The 18,037-nt window shown below is 32.6% G+C and overlaps 2 protein-coding genes and 1 long non-coding RNA gene across 4 annotated transcripts; 2 read left to right on the top strand and 1 right to left on the bottom strand.

Moving 5' to 3' along the window:
* Positions 1–1,495: 1,495 nt before the first annotated feature.
* LOC125589765 lies at positions 1,496–4,239 on the top strand. Its single transcript, XR_007325921.1, has 2 exons — positions 1,496–3,535; positions 4,011–4,239. It is a non-coding gene; the product is annotated as an uncharacterized LOC125589765 (long non-coding RNA).
* Positions 4,240–11,056: 6,817 nt separating this feature from the next.
* Positions 11,057–12,990, top strand: LOC111208226 (xyloglucan O-acetyltransferase 2-like). Its single transcript, XM_022707136.2, has 3 exons — positions 11,057–11,508; positions 11,821–12,101; positions 12,182–12,990. Exons 1-3 carry the CDS (start codon positions 11,280–11,282, stop codon positions 12,947–12,949), a joined length of 1,278 nt encoding a protein of 425 aa, XP_022562857.2. The 5' UTR covers positions 11,057–11,279; the 3' UTR covers positions 12,950–12,990.
* Positions 12,991–13,134: 144 nt separating this feature from the next.
* Positions 13,135–14,464, bottom strand: LOC111208228. 2 transcript variants are annotated; one of them, XM_022707138.2, is made up of 2 exons: positions 13,701–14,437; positions 13,135–13,358 (listed from the first exon to the last, which is right to left on the bottom strand). In XM_022707138.2, the coding sequence occupies exons 1-2, from the start codon at positions 14,230–14,232 to the stop codon at positions 13,336–13,338; spliced, it is 555 nt and encodes a 184-aa protein (XP_022562859.2). In that variant the 5' UTR covers positions 14,233–14,437; the 3' UTR covers positions 13,135–13,335. The 2 variants fall into 2 exon arrangements, with proteins under 2 accessions (XP_022562859.2, XP_022562861.2); XM_022707140.2 differs by lacking the exon at positions 13,135–13,358 and having other exon boundaries at positions 13,508–14,464.
* Positions 14,465–18,037: the final 3,573 nt, after the last annotated feature.

Genomic DNA, 18,037 nt, shown 5'->3' with positions numbered 1-18,037 from the left:
TCCTGGACAACGTCTTATCTCCTATATATTAATCGAGAAGCATTTGAAAAATTAGAATCTTAATTTTGTATTCATTAAAAAAAACTCAAATCCTAGGTGACACTCTAAATACCTTCTAAATTTCATTTCAAAAAATTCTATAGCATCTAATATAAAGTATAGTTTAATCTAACGGTGTCACATTATTCCATAATTATATAACACTAGAGAACATTATATTAACCTAAAATATATGAAGTGTGTATTCTTTCCTTAAATAAAAGCTACGGAATTACTAATATGATTTACATATATATTGCAATTAATGATTATGAATAATAAAGATATGATAACAATTTTTGCATCCTTCTTCATTTTTGTTTAAATTTATATTATTAAAAAAATAAACAATCACATTAACCATATAATAAAAAAATTAGTTTTTTTCTTATATGTTATATTTTGAATTTTTTTAAATGACTTTAAATTACAAAAATGAGGAAACCTGATATGTTATATTTTTTTTAAAACGACTCTAAAATACAAAAATGAGGACACCTTATATGTTATATTTTTCTTATATGTTATATTTTTTCTTAAATGTTATATTTTGAATTTTTTAAAACGAATTTAAATTACAAAAATGTAAGTTTTCCTTAAGTATACGACTAAAAACATTAAAATGACATGTATCAGTTCGATGGTTGATTTGAAAGTTTTCAAAACCATATGTAAGATAAAAGTCAAAATAATTCAACTGTGAAAACAATATTGTTCACTTTTTCAAGAATGTGTTCGAGGGAAAAATAAGGTTTTTATGTCATAATTTGTTTAATGTCCACTAGAGAACATTATATTAACCTAAAATATAAGAAGTGTATATTCTTTCCCTAAATAAAAGCTATGAAATTACCTAATATGATTTACACATATATGGCAATTAATGATTATGAGTAATAAAGATTTGATAACAATTTTTGCATCCTTCTTCATTTTGGTTAATTTTATATTATTAAAAAAATAAACAATCACATTAACCATATAATACAAAAATTAGATTTTTTATTATATGTTATATTTTGAATTTTTTAAAATGACTTTAAATTACAAAAATGAGGAAACCTTATATGTTATATTTTTTAAAAAAACGACTTTAAAATACAAAAATGAGGACACCTTATATGTTATATTTTTCTTATATGTTAGATTTTTTCTTATATGTTATATTTTGAATTTTTTAAAACGACTTTAAATTACAAAAATGTAAGTTTTCCTTAAGTATACGACTAAAAACATTGAAATGACATGTATCAATTCGATGGTTGATTTGAAAACCATATGAAAGATAAAATTCAAAATAATTCAACTGTGAAAACAATACTGTTCACTTTTTTTAAGAATGTGTTCGATGGAAAAAATAAGGTTTTTATGTCATAATTTGTTTAATGTTCAATCCGATCAACCCATGATGTATTAATTATAGTTTTGTTCCATTATTTTTAATAAAAATTGATCCGATCCATCGGAAAGAAATTATATAATAACAACAAAAAATATTTTTTATATATAAATAAAATGATCAAATACATAAAAGAAACTATCGATAATATATACAAATAAACTCACACTGCGCAAAACGCATGTCTTATCCTAGTTTCTTATTATTTCTAGCTTCAACAAATAAAAATGCAATTTTTAGCCATTAATTTGAAAAGTAGTATCAAATTTAAGATAAAAAACTAGACTCTTTTTTAAAAATATAGACCATGAAAATATCTTGTCTAAAAATTAAAATTTAAGCTTTAAAACCTAAATTTTAACCGTTAAAATGTTCTCTTACACAGAATTCATCGAGTTTATTACTTCTGCTCGATAATTTGATAAAGTTTGTCATTATGATGATTATTTTATCTAGGTCAATTTTAGGTTACCATTGAAAATTTGAAACTCTACATTCCCATTCTATTCAAAACATAAAGGCTAATTTGAAAAGCAGAGACGCGTCTACTTATTATTTTAGGAAAGTTTAGATCTATTTTGCCATAATTTAGAATATACTTTTTTTTTGGTTCTTTGAGTAATTTAAAAAATACTTTTGAGGATACGAATCATAAAACCGTGTGGACACATGCATGTTATGCATATTAAGAAGAAGCATGTTATGCATATTAAGAAGAAGTATGAATGAAACTCAGGGAAAATATGATGATTTTTTTAATAGGAAGCCAATTCTGAAAAAGGGAAAATAAGATGATTCCAAGAATATCCCTAATAAAATTTGAAAGATTGGTAAGGAATTGGAAGATGACAACTTGATCCAGCGAAGACCAGATTAAATATATTAAAATGTAAGTTGATCAACTTCTGTAAATTACTTTTGATTCAAAGTACACTTATAGAGAGCTGAGCTCTGTTGTCCCTTCACTGTCTTCTAACTTCTTTTGGACAATATAATAATTATTCTGGTTCACAGTGTTAAATGTATCCGCTTATTGTAGCCCATTGATTGGGATAATGTTTTTCCCTCGTAATTTTTATTTCACGAATCCCCTATATTATTCTATTGTATAGTATAGTATAGTTATTTTATCCAAAAAGAGTAAACCATTTCTCAAAAGGAGGTAATTTAAAGTATAGTAGTAACTAAGAAAAAGACAGCAACCGTAACTGGTGGAGAGAAAGGCATTGGAAGTTTCTATTTTACGAACATAACTTGTTATATTATTATATTGATATCACACATCACGATAAATAAAAACATAACAAAATCGGTGGATAAATATTGAAAACGAGTTTGACTTAGGATAAGAATATAGTACTACTATTACACACTGCAATACAGCTATACAAGTTATAAACCACACGTCTTTACCACTTGCGTTTACATACGCTTGATATTATTTTATTATGACATGCTTATGATGATAGTTATAAATTGACCAGATTTAATTAGCAGTTGGTCTAAAGCGCGCATGAGCTGGTAAATGGTAATACTTCACACTTCTATTACTTTGCTATATAGCACGCATTTCATTTGGCTACACTAACAAATTTAGCATTACTGGACGTAGTCCTTCGTATCTGTTTTTGGCAAACATATCTTATGAAAATTTTAATTTTCAATAATAATGAGTTTTCTTGCTGATGGGGATTCCTCCCACTTAGCATTTATTAGGTTTAATTGCGTGGCCAGAAAACAATTGTTTATATTGTATGTGTTATGTGTTATACTTTAGGAAAAACCATTTGCAATATATACTAATATATGTGTCATTAATAGAGGTACATGCTTTCTCCTAAACACAGTCTCACTGAAGTAAGGTCTACCACATGAGAAGGCCTAGTTTTGTATCTTCTATTCTCAATCATATATTCATGTTTTGGTATGTATCTCGTTTAGTATAATTTTATATTTATCAATAATGCACGACGCTTCTAAGATTTTTCAGATGCAATCGGTGTGGTTCTGTTTTTTATTTACTGAAGTCAGCAACACTTACAAATGCCACTTCTTCCCGTCGCATCCGTTTTCAGGACGATCTTCTTAGTTCCCATCGTAAGAAAGAGAATCTTATTTATCTTTATTGGTCAATTTCATCAATCAGACAATATTTTAACTGCTTCGGAATCAAATAAGTCTTTTAGCTATTTGTTTTCGTATATATATGGAAAGTCTCAAAACATATAATGATCTCTATCCCTGGACTCTCAGGCATCACCAGATCTCAATTTCCTGAAAACGTACGAAACTTATTGATATCAATAAAAGTTTTCGAACAAAGTAGTCAAATGAACTCGGAGCCAGTATGTCCCTTTTAGTATTCATTGAGAGTTGAAGTAAATCAAGAATATACCCCCCCACACGCTAAATAAATCTTCAAAACTTGTATATATATAATTGATATGTTGAGAAAACTAATCTTTTGCGTGATATATTTTTTTAGAAAAACACGCAAATAACTCGATGAACGTTTAAATAGTCTCCTATGGATATATTATATATAAACTCGTTTCTTGTTTTATCTTTGTAGGCGTTAACACAGTCTCTTGTGGTTATTTTTGTCACACTTACAAAGTAAATAAAACCAGCACAAACAGAATTGACTTGTACATGTAGAAAGAGGAATGTGGGTTTTTATTACTCCTAATCTTTATCTGGACCCTAAAGGAACATATGGGTCATTGGGAGTTCATGTGGCTGTCTGCGAGTGTCTCCTAGCAACCAAGCAATTGCAAAATCAAAATCAAGGAGATATTGAAGAGATAAGCCAAAGTGAACATGGGACATGTCTTCAACTCTTAAGCTAATGTTTTAAGTTTATGTAAATTTCAATTGGCATTGTCACATGTGAAATTGTACTATACACATGTGGCGTGACCTCTCTGGCCATGATTGTATAATAATGTGCATACATTAAAATAGATTTCAAATCATTTATTAATTGAGTTATTTTCTTTCTTTGATTCTGATAATTGGACCTGAGATTTCATAATAAAATCTCCAGGGTTCTCATAATTTAGCTACGAACCCATATATATCATAATAATTGGATCTGCATTTATGGTTAAATTTGCAATATAATCACCTACTTTATCAATTATATATATTTGTTCAGTAAATTCCTTGTTAAATTAAAGAAGGGTTAGTGTATTAACGATCATCTACTAGCAAATAATTTTTAACTTCTGATCATTGGTAAAACTTAATTTTTTTAAAAGGGCATATATATATATTCATATGGGATATGTCAAAGGAATTCTAAGATTTTCCACGACGTAATTTTCAAGTAGTTAGAAACAATACCACAACACAAACAAATAGCGAACGTGGCAGTTTTTTTGTATTGCAACCATAACTCGCAACCTGCTAAGTTGTTATATTGTTCCCAATGACATTGTCACATTAATATAACCATGTCCTAATTAAAATATAGGACCTCCAAAGTTATTATGTTCAAAAGGAAAAAGGTCAAATATTCAATTACAAAAAATAAGAGAATGTGAGCTTCTTTGTAGATGATATATATGCAGAGTGTATGTAAGCTTCCTTTTTATTGGTATTAAAAGTTTGTACCGTCCGACTAATTAGAGAATGGACTCGGTAAATTTTTTTTTTTTTTTGATAAAAAATGGACTCGGTAAATTACTGAATTGAAACCAATAGCTGATCAATAGTTCAAAATAGATTGTTGCAGAATACGTATATTTAAGCTCAGAAGTAGTTGAATTATGAGGCAAACCTTATAAACGTTTGTCTGTCTCATCAGTCCATCCAAATTAAGAGTGGTTCAAGGTGGTGTAAAATCAATACTTACTGTTAATGGGTCCTGATCTCCAAGAATGAGTGGGAATTGCCACTGAATTGAAACCAATAGCTGATCAATAGTTCAAAATAGATTGTTGCAGAATACGTATATTTAAGCTCAGAAGTAGTTGAATTATGAGGCAAACCTTATAAACGTTTGTCTGTCTCATCAGTCCATCCAAATTAAGAGTGGTTCAAGGTGGTGTAAAATCAATACTTACTGTTAATGGGTCCTGATCTCCAAGAATAAGTGGGAATTGCCACTGGATCCCCCTCCCCCTCCATCAGTAGAGTATAAGAAGAACCAAAATATATTCTCATAATTTATACTATTCTTTTTAAATGACTATAAAATTTTGGACTCAAAAGATCCGTATATCTCTGTAGGACGAAGTTCAAACTATGTTAAATTAATTTTCTTTAGAAAAATATATCCTTCTCAACAAGAATAAAACATCCAACCCCTTGAACCTGTACTAATTGATCAAAGAGTTTAGTATTGTGTTTTGGTATTTTTAAGGATTGTCTTATGGTTTGTACGTAACTAATGACTATTCATTCGCAGATTTTATGAAAAGGAAATATACAAGAAAGGAAAAAACTGATTGAGTTCATTTTTATATTTTTATGCTTACAAACACACAACAAGAATTGTCTGCAGTCACTAACGATTTCTCTCAACTGATACTTTTCTCTGATTCAAAATCTATTGTTAAACCCTCAACTTCTCTTTGTCAACAGCTGAACTTCATAGCTTATTGTTTGACTGAACGTTGAGGATTATGGTGTCACTTAACACCACAAATATGTTATAAATAAAATTTGTTAGCTTTACATCTTAGACGAGAGTGGCCATTTGGTTGAAAAGATTATCTGTGAACCAACAGATCCGGTTTCAAAACCAACAGATCCGGTTTCAAATTCCCCTACTGACACTTTTATTATATAATAATTGACCCCTCATAAAAAATTTCTTGAATTCGCCACTGGAGCTGTAGGTTCGAAATTATCTCATTCTCTTTTATCCCTCGTTTGGGCAATGTAACCGCTGATTTTGTAACTAAGTCAGGTTTTCTTTCTTTTGTAAACGCTCCCTGATTTTGTAACTAAGTCAGGTTTGCTTTCTTCTGTAAACGCTCCCTTTGAGGAGTAATGATATCTTCTATTTTTCATAGTTCTAAGCAATCATTTGGTATGTATATTAATCATTTAGACTAGTATTTAGGTATGTCTAGATTGAATTATCATGCATTAGTCCACATACATCAGGTGTTGGAGAAGCTATTTAGTAGATTTGGAGGTGATTGGAAAACTTTGGAGTCAAAATGAGGCGTAGACAGATTTTTGGGCTAAGTATCATAGAGGCCAGACCGTAGTGACTTCAGGTGGTCGCTATATATGAAGCGCGAATCACAGCGCCCAGGCGTAGCGGCATGGTGTAGTCGCTACGAGACGGAAGCCTGAAACGGCCAAGTACCATAGCGGCATTACGTAGCAGCCTTCATGAGTCGCTATTGGAGCGCCTTCTACAGCGGCCACCCATAGCGACATTAAATGGTCGCTATGGGATCAAGACTTCTGAAGCACCCAAGTGTCCTAGCGGGCAAGACAAGTCGCTATGAGCATAGGGACCACCTGTAGCGACTTTATCAGGTCACTACAGACGAAAAGACCTAAGTTTTTATGGGCCAACCTAGGTTTGTTGGATTGGTCCAGCTCGTTTTTTAGGCTTCTATAAATATTTTTTAGACCAAAATTTGGACTTATCTTGTTTTCTATCTAATCAAAAACCACTTTTGGGGTGAAAGATCTAATCTTGGTCATTATCTTTTGTGTTTACTTGATTGCTTTCATCATTAATCATGTTTAGACTTAGATCAACTAATGATTTAGTGTCTACCATGATAATATGAGTGAGTAGTCATCTTTGGATTCATGGGTTAGGATGATTAAGTGATGATCTAGAGTGTTTAGAGTTAGAATAATATGTTTTTTTGCTTGATTAAGTGATCTTAATGCTAATCTAGATTTGACATCTTTAGATTAGAACTCTAGACATTTCATTATCCGGAAGGTGTTCGATGAAATGTCTGAGCCAACTCAACTTGCTCTTTGCTTACCCTACCAAAGAGATTTGATGCTAGGGAAGCCTAGATAGTTAAATGACATGTTCTTAATGATTGCTTGATTGACATAAACCAAAGGCATTTGATGTTTAATCAATAAGAGTAAATAAACATTTATCTTGACAAAGAACTTGTTTAGGATTGTTGTCTAGACTTAAAGAAATATGTTGATTGATACTTTGCCATTTTAGATTGGATCTTAGTCATTTGAAATCAAATTTCTAAACCAATGATTCCTCCTTTATCCTATTGCTTGAAAGTTTGTTAATTTATTGTCTTAGAGTCTTGTTAGTTAAATCTAATCACTTCATTACATTGAATGCACTTAGCTTAAATATGAACATGTATTCTCTTTGTATTGAAACCACTTAGAATTGGATTGACTCTTAAATACTACATTGATTTGAATTATGATTTAAATAAAGTCCTTATCAAGTAACTCTGTTTCAATTGCAACCAAGTGGTTCATAAAAAAAAAAAAAGTTGTCTACAATCTACATGGACTTGGTTACAATACAAGATTATTAAAGTGCAATGATGGTCTGATGGAGTAAATTGTGGTACTATGTATTATATATATGACATAAAGTACTACAACATATAACGAAGAAGTTTTCTCTTACAAAGAAAAAGTTTATTGATAGTTCCATTTTCAATTGTACTTACAAGTATCACTTAAACAAAAACACTATCCAAACACGTTCAAGGATGTATACATAACCCAAGAACTCCTCATAGTCCCTTAGCCTTATGTTTTGTGTTCACATATATTGAACCCTAAAATTCTTATGCTTGATCTTTTAAGGTGGTGCCAAATATAAAGCACCTCATTACCTACTTATACTAGTGGATTTCATGGTTCCCCTATCCAATTTCTCAAAAAAAGAAATATTCTCATATCTTTCTTATGGAATATTTTCAAAATTTCTACAAATTATTTCTCAGTGATTTTGTCCTCTACGATGTAAATCTTTCCTTGCTTAACCTCCAATTCTAATCTATCTTTAGGCCTCCAACTCCAGTCTTCAAGTCAAGTATACAGTTTCTTTTTCTGTAGCATTTCTTCTACTAAGTCATGTAATATTTCACGACTGATACATAATCACTTCCAGGAATTGTTTTTCTTCGGCTTCTAAAATTCAATCTTTACTTGTACTAACAGTTTTGATGATCTCTTTAATGAACATAATTTGGAATAAAACTCTACCTAAAAGGCTAGAGTTGCTTAAACATTCATGTATAAATTATGAGAGAGATGATGAAAGTTCTTGACGAATGACGATCCAAAGTTGAATACCTAGCATTTGATTAGATTTGTGAATTTGAGCTTGTCATGTGCGAACCTGATTCAAAATACAGTAGAACCTCTATAAATTAATACTCGATAAATTAATAATCTCTATAAATCAATAAATTTCGTCGGTCCTAACTTGGACAGATTAAAAATTTGATATAAATCGATAAAATAATAAGATAATATTTTTTTAGAAAATTCTATGTAAGTATATGGTCCCATTATAATTATAAATTAATAATTTATATGTATTCATATTTTATATAAGTAAGAGTTTATTATTATACTGTTTGTTTTATATTCACAATAAAATTATTTTTTATTTTTTCTTAACACTTAATATTTTTTTGATGAGATTTAGTAATATTATATCTAAAACAACATTTAAATTCTATGCAATATATATTATTCAGACCAAATAATATAATATAATAAAATTAATATAAATGTTAAATTTTGAAAAATAACAATGAATGTCTATATAGTAAAATCAAATATTTTTCTTATCTTATAATAAATATATATTAAAATAAAAAATCTAAATAAGAAATTTTTTGTAAATTAATATTTTTATAAATTAATAAAATTTTAAAATCTCAACATTATTAGTTTATAGAGTTTCGTTCCATTGTACAACTTTCTTCTTATCAATGTGATATGCATAACGTATACATCGAAGAACAGTATTGCAGTTAGCAAACATGATATGGAATTATGGATACGACACATTTAATTTTTTTTAAAAAAAATTTTGTATTATAACCAAAATAACTTTTAAAAACGAAAATAGTTTTTTTTTTAATCTAAAATGTATACGTATCGCTGCATTTGTTAGATGAATTATCCTTCAAAATTATTGAGATTCCCATCATCGGCTCTTATCTCGAACTAACAATTTGTATACTATCATCTAAAAGCCTTTCGTCATAGAATTTGTTTTTATACTAATGTAAATTAGTTCTCATGTACTCTTTTTTTTTTTGAAACACAGTTATCTCATGTACTCTCTTCATGAATATACAGTCTAAAATCAGAACCAAATGCTTATTTCTTCCACATTCTCTAACCGTTCTTAATAACCAATTCTACCATAGTCATCTTACTAATTGGTAGCCATATAAGCGATTTGTTTCCAACCACAACTTTTGGCAGCTACAATCGAAGCCAAATTGTGTATGTTGTTCCGAATCAATGAAAGCTCTCATAATTTTAAAAATCACAACAATTAGACATGTTCAATCCTGATTTGGTTCGATTTTATTTTTTGTTTTTCTGTATTTCGGTTTTATAAAAATCAACTACCACATTGGAACCATATTTAATTTGGTTTGGTTCAGTTTATATATTAGTTTTCGGTTTATTTACTACACAAAAGGATACAAAGATTCAACCTTTGTGGACTTATAGAATTGTCGAACACCAAGCAAACGCAGGAGGAGCGATCTCCACCATGTCGGAATCCATTGACGAAAGATGTGAATGAACCGACTGGACACGTGTTGTCTTCTCATGCAACGAATTTCTGACGTGGACGCACATGTGGCGCCATGGAGGAGTGAAAGAACTCTTCTTTATAATATATAAGATGGTAATATTAGCTAGATTATACGTCAAATTTTAAATGGTGAATTTAAATTTTAGATTTCGATGCTGATATGCAAAATATTGTCCAGGATATTGAAAATCCAAGTTTCTTAACTTGAATATATTAAATCAAATGTTTTATTGATTGTATAACTATTTCAACTTTTCAATGTTACTTTAGATTTTCTAGAATTTCACTTTTGCTAAGTTCAGTTATTCATAAGTATTTTACATGGCAAGAATTTGTCATTCATGAAAGACTTACAACCAACAATAGCTATATTAAATTAATTAAAATATAATTTTGAGCATTTCCTACAAACTTTTTTCTATTGTGTTTGTTATTTTTATATGTTTGATCAAAAGAAATTTATCAATGGTAAGTGAAAGCTGATCATTTCAACTGTACATATACTATTTTTATTAAATGAAAAGAGTTTTTTTTTTTTGTTTTTTTGCGAAATCCACCTCTCAGTATTTTATAAATTTCTGCCGAGTACTAATGATAACATTTGTGTTGAAAATTTGTTCTTAAAATTCAGAAATCTATTTTATATCAATCAAAAAGTTGGGATATGGCCAAAAAGGAGAAGAATGATACGCGTTACAAAATAAGTAAAGAATTATACAAAAAGTGGCAACAGATTTTCTACAAAGAGGAAACAAGAGATTACGCCGTGAAATATGCTTTAACGTATATAAAAAAATCCACATGCAAACCAACACCACCTCGTCGAAGGCCACGTCTCTTCATCTGACGGCTGCAGTTACATCATCATTGAAAAAGCAGTCAAAACTATATAAAAAGAAAATAATCTTTAAAAAAAGTAGTCACACAAATTCATCCATAAATCACCATTATTAACCTTTTTTTCTCCTTCCTTTCATCTTTCTAAAATTTTCATTTTTACAACCAAAAACTAAAGTTCAAGAAAACACAGAATAAAGGAATAATCTCTTCGTGTGTTCGTGTATATAAATAGATTTACATATGCGTGGGTATGATTCTTGGGATGATCGACATGCAACGATGAAATCATCATCCATTTTCCGAGAAAGTTCAGACAAAACAGAGAGATGGATTGTAACAAACATGGCAAGATTATCACCATTCGTCTTGTCTTCTCTTTGTATAACTATCTTCTTCACAGGCTTCTTTGTCTTCCATCAGAATCCTTTCATCTCGGATCAAAACTTTCTCACCCTGCACCCTCAAATCGGTAAGGTATAACAATGAGAATATAAAACATTTTCAAACAAAAATCTTGTATATAGTATATATATACGTATATATATGGTTTTATGTTGATTAATATGAGGATTGTAGATTATTTGTACCCTTACAAACGTGTATGATTTTATGTTGAACTAGTTCATGTGTTTTGCTTTTGTCTGAAACCTCTCAGCTTTGTAATGATTCACTTTTTGTTTGTTCTTTTGATAAAGTCTCAGAATTTTGTAGATTTGTTTTTTTTTTAATTTAAAATTTTATTGATTTGTGTTATCTTTTGTTGTTGTTGTGGTTTGGTTAGATCCTAAATGTGATTTGTTCAAGGGACATTGGGTTCCAGACAAAAGAGGATCTCTGTACACAAACTCAAGCTGTTCTACGCTTCCTGACTCCAAGAACTGCATTAAACATGGGAGATTAGACAGAGATTTCTTGTTTTGGAGATGGAAACCTGATGGCTGCGACCTTCCTAGGTTTAATCCCAAGGAGTTTCTCAATATGGTTAGAGGCAAGAAGATGAGTTTTATTGGTGATTCTGTAGCAAGAAACCACATGGAATCTCTTCTTTGCTTGTTGTCAATGGTGAACTTTAAATCTTTTTCTAAGGAGATGTATCTTGCTTTGTTTACAAGAAAATTGAATAATAGTGTTTACTTGCGCAGGAAGAAACCCCTAAGGATATCTACAAAGATGGAGAAGACAAAAACAGGATATGGTACTTTCCTAACCATGATTTCACACTCTCTACCTCTTGGACTAAGTTTCTTGTGGAGGAACATGAGAGAGTAGACGGTAACAAGACCGGAACTGGATTGTTTGATATAGATATTAGCAAGATGGATGAAGGATGGTTCAAGGGTCTGCCAAATACAGACATTGCTATTGTCTCGGCTGCTCACTGGTTCTTCAGACCAATATTCATACACCGAGGAGATGAAACCCTAGGTTGCATCTACTGTAACGAACCAAACATGACACAGCTTAGTCCTGACCAAGGGTTTAAGCTTGTTTACTCATCGGTCTTTAAGCACATCAACGAGTGCCAGAACTGCAAGAGTGATTTAGAAACCATCATGAGGACCATTTCACCTGCCCATTTCGAGAATGGTACTTGGGATACAGGAGGATCGTGCAGGAGGACGAGCCCTTTTGGTGTTAACCAGATAGATCTGCAGAGCAACGAGATGAAGATCAGGACATCTCAGATTGAACAGCTTGAAGTTATAACGAAAGGCGACCACAAGGGGAAGAAGAAGTTTGGTGTTTTGGATGTGACTAGGGTTATGCTGATGAGACCAGACGGCCATCCGAATAGTCACTGGGGTAACAAATGGATGAAAGGTTACAATGATTGCGTCCACTGGTGCTTGCCTGGGCCTATTGATGCGTGGAACGACTTTCTAATGGCGATACTTAGACAGTTAAGATGATCATTCATGGATAAACAAACAAAAAGTTAAAACATTCTTTCACATTTCCTTATGAATAAGTACCATCAGATTTTTTTTTTTTTTTTTTGCTTCTGCTTTTAGATATCTCTGTTGTTACATAGAGTTTATACAATACTCAATACCAGTATTCTAAAGATCTGCCTAGTCGGCAAATCGAATCTAAACAATTTTTGTAGACATGTGTTTTTTCTTGAAATCGGTCTAGACATTCGAAAAATTGGTCTACCGTTTAAACAATAAACTTCTATAAGGCCTCCAACCACCACCACTTAGCAAGTTATTGAACATTGCCTCAATACAACACCCATCACTTTCATTTACCTCATATACATACTTGCCCCAGATCTTCTGCATAAAGTAATGATTCACGCTGATAAGCAGTTGAATCCTGCAAGACATGGAACAGAGAAACAGCTTCGAGCAAACCATATTGGTGCAACAAACACAAAAGCATAATCGCTCGCTCAGATTAATAAATAATCCGAGTTTTAACTCTAATCTGCAGAGAACATTTCAAGCATATGGAGAAGCTCTGCAGAACAAGAAAGATCAAATCTTTTATATAAAACCTGATCCAACACAATACTGAAACAGACACAAAACAGCTAAGTTCTTAAGCAAAGTACATAGCTTTCTGTACTGTTCCATCAAATTACATAAACCCAATAAGCTAAAAAAACCAACATTAAGACACAAACTGAGAACAATCAAGACTACTCCAAGTTGTTACCAAGAGCAAAAGAGAAGACTTCACGAACAGGAGAGAACTCAACGACCCCAACATCCATCGCATACCCACTCACGGGCATCTTCAAGTCCCTCAACACCGAGAAAGCCTCAGCCATACGAGCCCGAGGCACATCGACCGCCACGGGACAGAACGGGACCCACGAGTCCTGACGATACTCCTCGCCGATCTCGAAACCTTCTTTCCTCACAGCGTCGATTAGCTGAGCCTGGAGCTGGAGGAGGGAGAGGGAGGGCGTGGGGGAGAGGAAGAGGGCGTTGTTGTCGCCGGAGAAGCTCCCGATGGAGGAGAAGGAGAGAGGGAGAGGCTCTTGCTTGGACGCGAAGGCTTTGAGGATGGGCTCGAGCTTGGAGGAGTCGAGGAAGGAGGTGGAGAGGAGGGTGAGGTGGGGGCGGGACTCGGTGGTGATGAGCTTGGTGCTGATTTGGCGGCGGGCGAAGACGTTCCAGGCTTTGAGGACTTGGTTCTCCAGCGCTGGGTCGAAGTAGAGCTCGATCGCGTACCCTTCTGACATTAGATCTGAGAGAGGGTTTTTGATCGGAGAGAGAGCGATTGAGATTTGGGAGAGTGAGAGTGGTGGAGAAAGGTGGAAGCTTGACAGCGAGAAGACGAAGGGGGAAAGGGGAAAGCTTTTAATTGGTCTGGATCGAATGAGGAAGAAGATTGTTTTCTCAAAGGGGAAGGAAGGAAGGTCATGAGTACCTGAATTATTCAGAAATTAGTTAGAGATCTAATGTAAAACAAAATAAATATTCGAGGAGTAAATAACAATATCTAAACTGTACTCAAAATACTTTTTTCTACATACAATTTCTCACATTCAAATTACACTAAAATACACTTATCACTTTGAGACATACCTTTTTTTTGTCAAAAATACTCGTATAACCTTAAACTAAAGAGAATCTCTATTCTCTTATTATTTCATTTAATTGTCATAATAAACTATATATAAAATTCTCTATTTTTTAAGATCCATGTTCATATATATTATATACATTAATGTGTAAACAAAATATGGACGTGGACACCAAAACGTGGATAACAGAATTATAAATTAATTGTGGACATGAACATCTTAACATAATTATAAACTAGTTGTGGATATGAACAATATTCTTTCAATTCCATTCATCAGCTCAGAATCTAAATTAAACTCTAATCAAAATTACATTCTTCCACATCATGACAAAGCGCAAATTCCTTAGATCAGAAATCTATAACATGCAAGATCTATTACTCTCCGACAAAAGGTAAACGCTTCTTCGATTTTTCTCTCCGCTCATACTCACAATATCATTTCTTTCTCATTTTGATTGAAGTTTAATTGCAGATAATTTATCAATTGAGCTGAAGAAGCCAAATGTTTGTATTGAATATAATAGAGTCCTTGTCCACGTTTTACGGTATAATTTTAGTAACATGAATCCATGTCCACGTATTGTTGTATAGTTTTATGGAATCAAAACAGAGAGTTTGTCCACGTTATCTATTATAAACACATTAACATCACTCATCCACACATCACACATCCACAAATCACCCAACTACGCATCATTCGTCCACAAATCACCCATCCACAAGTGTCATTTCCATTAAGGGCAAAATTGTCCACAATCTGTTGCTCTCCACAACAAATTGTGTCACATGTAAAAAGTGTCTCTAGATGTAATAGAAAGTCAAAAAGTGTCTCTTTGTTGTAAACTTAAGGATTATAATCTGTAAGTTCTTATCATTAATCATAACATATGGTACCCTTATATATGGGAATTACAAAGAGATAAAAGGAAAGACATAAATATGGAAAGTGTACAAATACAAGGAAAAAGAAATTAGGGTTTCTCCTTCTCTCTAAGTCTAAGCCGCCTCTCTCTCTCTCTCTCTCTCCTGCAGCCGCCTCTCTCTCTCTAGGTATTGGGCCGGTCATGGACCGGGCCGGTTATGGACATCCACAATATGATTTATAACACTCCCACCTTGATGTCATAACCATACAGGGATGGTAATACGCTTTAGATGTTGCCTCATTAAAACCTTACCAGGAAAACCCAGTAGGACAAAACTATGGTGAAGGAAAAAGAGTAAAACACGTATACTCCCCCTGTTCTGAACATCACTGAAGATCTTTCAGTCTACGCATCACAATCTGATGCGTGAACTTCCTGAACGTGCAGGTATGAAGTGATTTGGTGAACATGTCGGCTTCTCGCACTCGGTCATCCCACAATTTGATCGGACATGTTGGGTCATCGACCTCAACCAGACACACTCGCGGCTGGCCTCATGTATGGCCAATATTTCCGAATGGTTCGAATATGTGGCCGCGATCGTCTGATTCATGGAACGCCATGATATGGCCGTACCTCCATGTGTAAGGACATAGCCTGTCTGTGATCGAGCATTGTGTGGATCTGATAAATAACATGCATCAGCAAAGCCAACTAAACCATCTTTGTTATGGTTAGTATAAAATAGACTCAAGTCTTTCGTTCCTTACAGGTAACGAAGAACATGTTTAATCTCGTTCCAGTGCCTTTGGGTCGATCATGAGCTACATCTAGCTAATAGATTACGACAAATTATTTATCTAGCCTTGTATGGATCGCCAAATCCGTCAAAACTTTATGGCACTTAGACATGGCATTTCGGGACCAATGATCTCCTCATTTTCTTCATTAGGGCCGAAATTATCTTTTTTTTTTTTAAATTGAGGGACCTTATAAATATGGGACTTTTCAATTCATAAACTTAGTCCATATCAAACTTCTTGAGCACGTTATGTATGTCATCTGATGCATAAGGATTTTCTTTTCAAGGTGCTCAATGTATAATCCAATATATAATCTTGTTTTCCCAAAACCTTTCATGTTGAATTCGAATTCTTTCTTGATGTGTTCTATCTTTGGGAAATTTCTCCAGAGGTTCCTAGGATATTCAATATTGTTCTCGAGAACTTGATGTTCGGTAGTTCGATACCCTCTGGAACTTTTACATAAATTTTGTTATCCAGTGGACCGTATAGGTATGTATTTTATTTGCCAGACTTATAAGGAATCAGAATGTCGTTGCATCCACCACAAAGGAGTATGTCTCCTTTATAATTGATTTCAGGTCTTTGTGGGAACCTTATGCAATTTCGCCATTCTTATTATGTATTCTCACCAAAAACTTATTTATGTCCAACTAGTTTGACTACATCTCTTCTCTTAAGAGATTTCATATACCACGTCTTATAGCATTATCAATTTGCTTAATCAATTTCTCTGAGTGCACTCTATGATAGACGTTGGTTTCATGATCCTTGCTTTTGTCAAGCGCTTTTGTATTCAAATATTATATCATCATCGACGTCGATATTATTTTACCGGTTCCATTTATAATCTAGACATGACATAATGAATTTAGATCATATTATTTTTAGGTACGTGATCTTTGTTCATGGTCTTGTCTAAGGTTTCCTTTGGACAACCTTAATTTCAGATCTGCCATTTCAATTTTATGCTCTTCTTATTTTCGAGTAATACATATATGAAACCGTCTTATCTTAACTAAGTCCAATATCAATTTTATTAGAGCATAACCCGCTGGTATATTTCAGTTTGGGTCATCAAACATGTCTGGCAATTGACTTGTTCAAGTTCTGAGAATAATTCATTATTTGGACTCTTATTCTATATTCATATTTGAGGATCATTATTCATTCTCGAAATCGTTTACCAGCTTATTATTTGTCTCCCTGATGTTGGATATACAGATTTATCTAATCCATGGCTTAGCCTTAATCATATCACCCGTGGCCTTATGTTTATCTAATCCATGGCTTAGCCTTAATCATATCACCCGTGGCCTTATGTATTCTTATGGAGATTTATATCCAACGTATACACTTAATTCAATTTCAGATCCAATCTTATAACTTTGTGGTGGAGCAACTTATTTAAGTTCTCTATATGGGAACATTAATTCATGACCCTTTATCAAATTTATGGGAAAGTCTCTATTTGTTCTTTCGCATTATGCGAACAAATTTTGCTGCAACTTATAAGGATTCATAAATCCACCGGTATCACCAATTACTCTTGCAAACTTATTGCAGATTTTGACAAGGATATGTACAACCATATGTCGTCATATATGATCAGTCCATCTGTGGGTGATCAAGCCCACGAAATTCCTTGCTTATTTTTGAAATATCATGGTGAATACTCTTATTATCAATTCCCTTATTCAAAGGGGCATCATATCTTAAACCATTCAATAGAATGTCGCATACTTAACCGAAATGGCATACCGGTTTGCCAATCATTAATCTCCATATA

This window comes from Brassica napus, chromosome C7 (genome assembly GCF_020379485.1).
Source record: "Brassica napus cultivar Da-Ae chromosome C7, Da-Ae, whole genome shotgun sequence".
Taxonomy (NCBI): Eukaryota; Viridiplantae; Streptophyta; class Magnoliopsida; order Brassicales; family Brassicaceae; genus Brassica; species Brassica napus.
Note: the sequence above shows the minus strand (reverse complement) of the source record. Positions and strands in the feature narration are given on the sequence as shown.

Excerpts from the sequence above, each read along its gene's own strand:
- LOC111208226 (XM_022707136.2), top strand. The coding sequence starts at position 11,280 with ATGCGTGGGTATGATTCTTGGGATGATCGACATGCAACGATGAAATCA. Across the intron at positions 11,509-11,820 it reads CACCCTGCACCCTCAAATCG|ATCCTAAATGTGATTTGTTC; the intron begins GTAAGGTATAAC and ends TGGTTTGGTTAG. Across the intron at positions 12,102-12,181 it reads TTCTTTGCTTGTTGTCAATG|GAAGAAACCCCTAAGGATAT; the intron begins GTGAACTTTAAA and ends TTACTTGCGCAG.
- LOC111208228 (XM_022707138.2), bottom strand. The coding sequence starts at position 14,232 with ATGTCAGAAGGGTACGCGATCGAGCTCTACTTCGACCCAGCGCTGGAG. Across the intron at positions 13,359-13,700 it reads AGTCTTCTCTTTTGCTCTTG|GATTCAACTGCTTATCAGCG; the intron begins GTAACAACTTGG and ends CATGTCTTGCAG.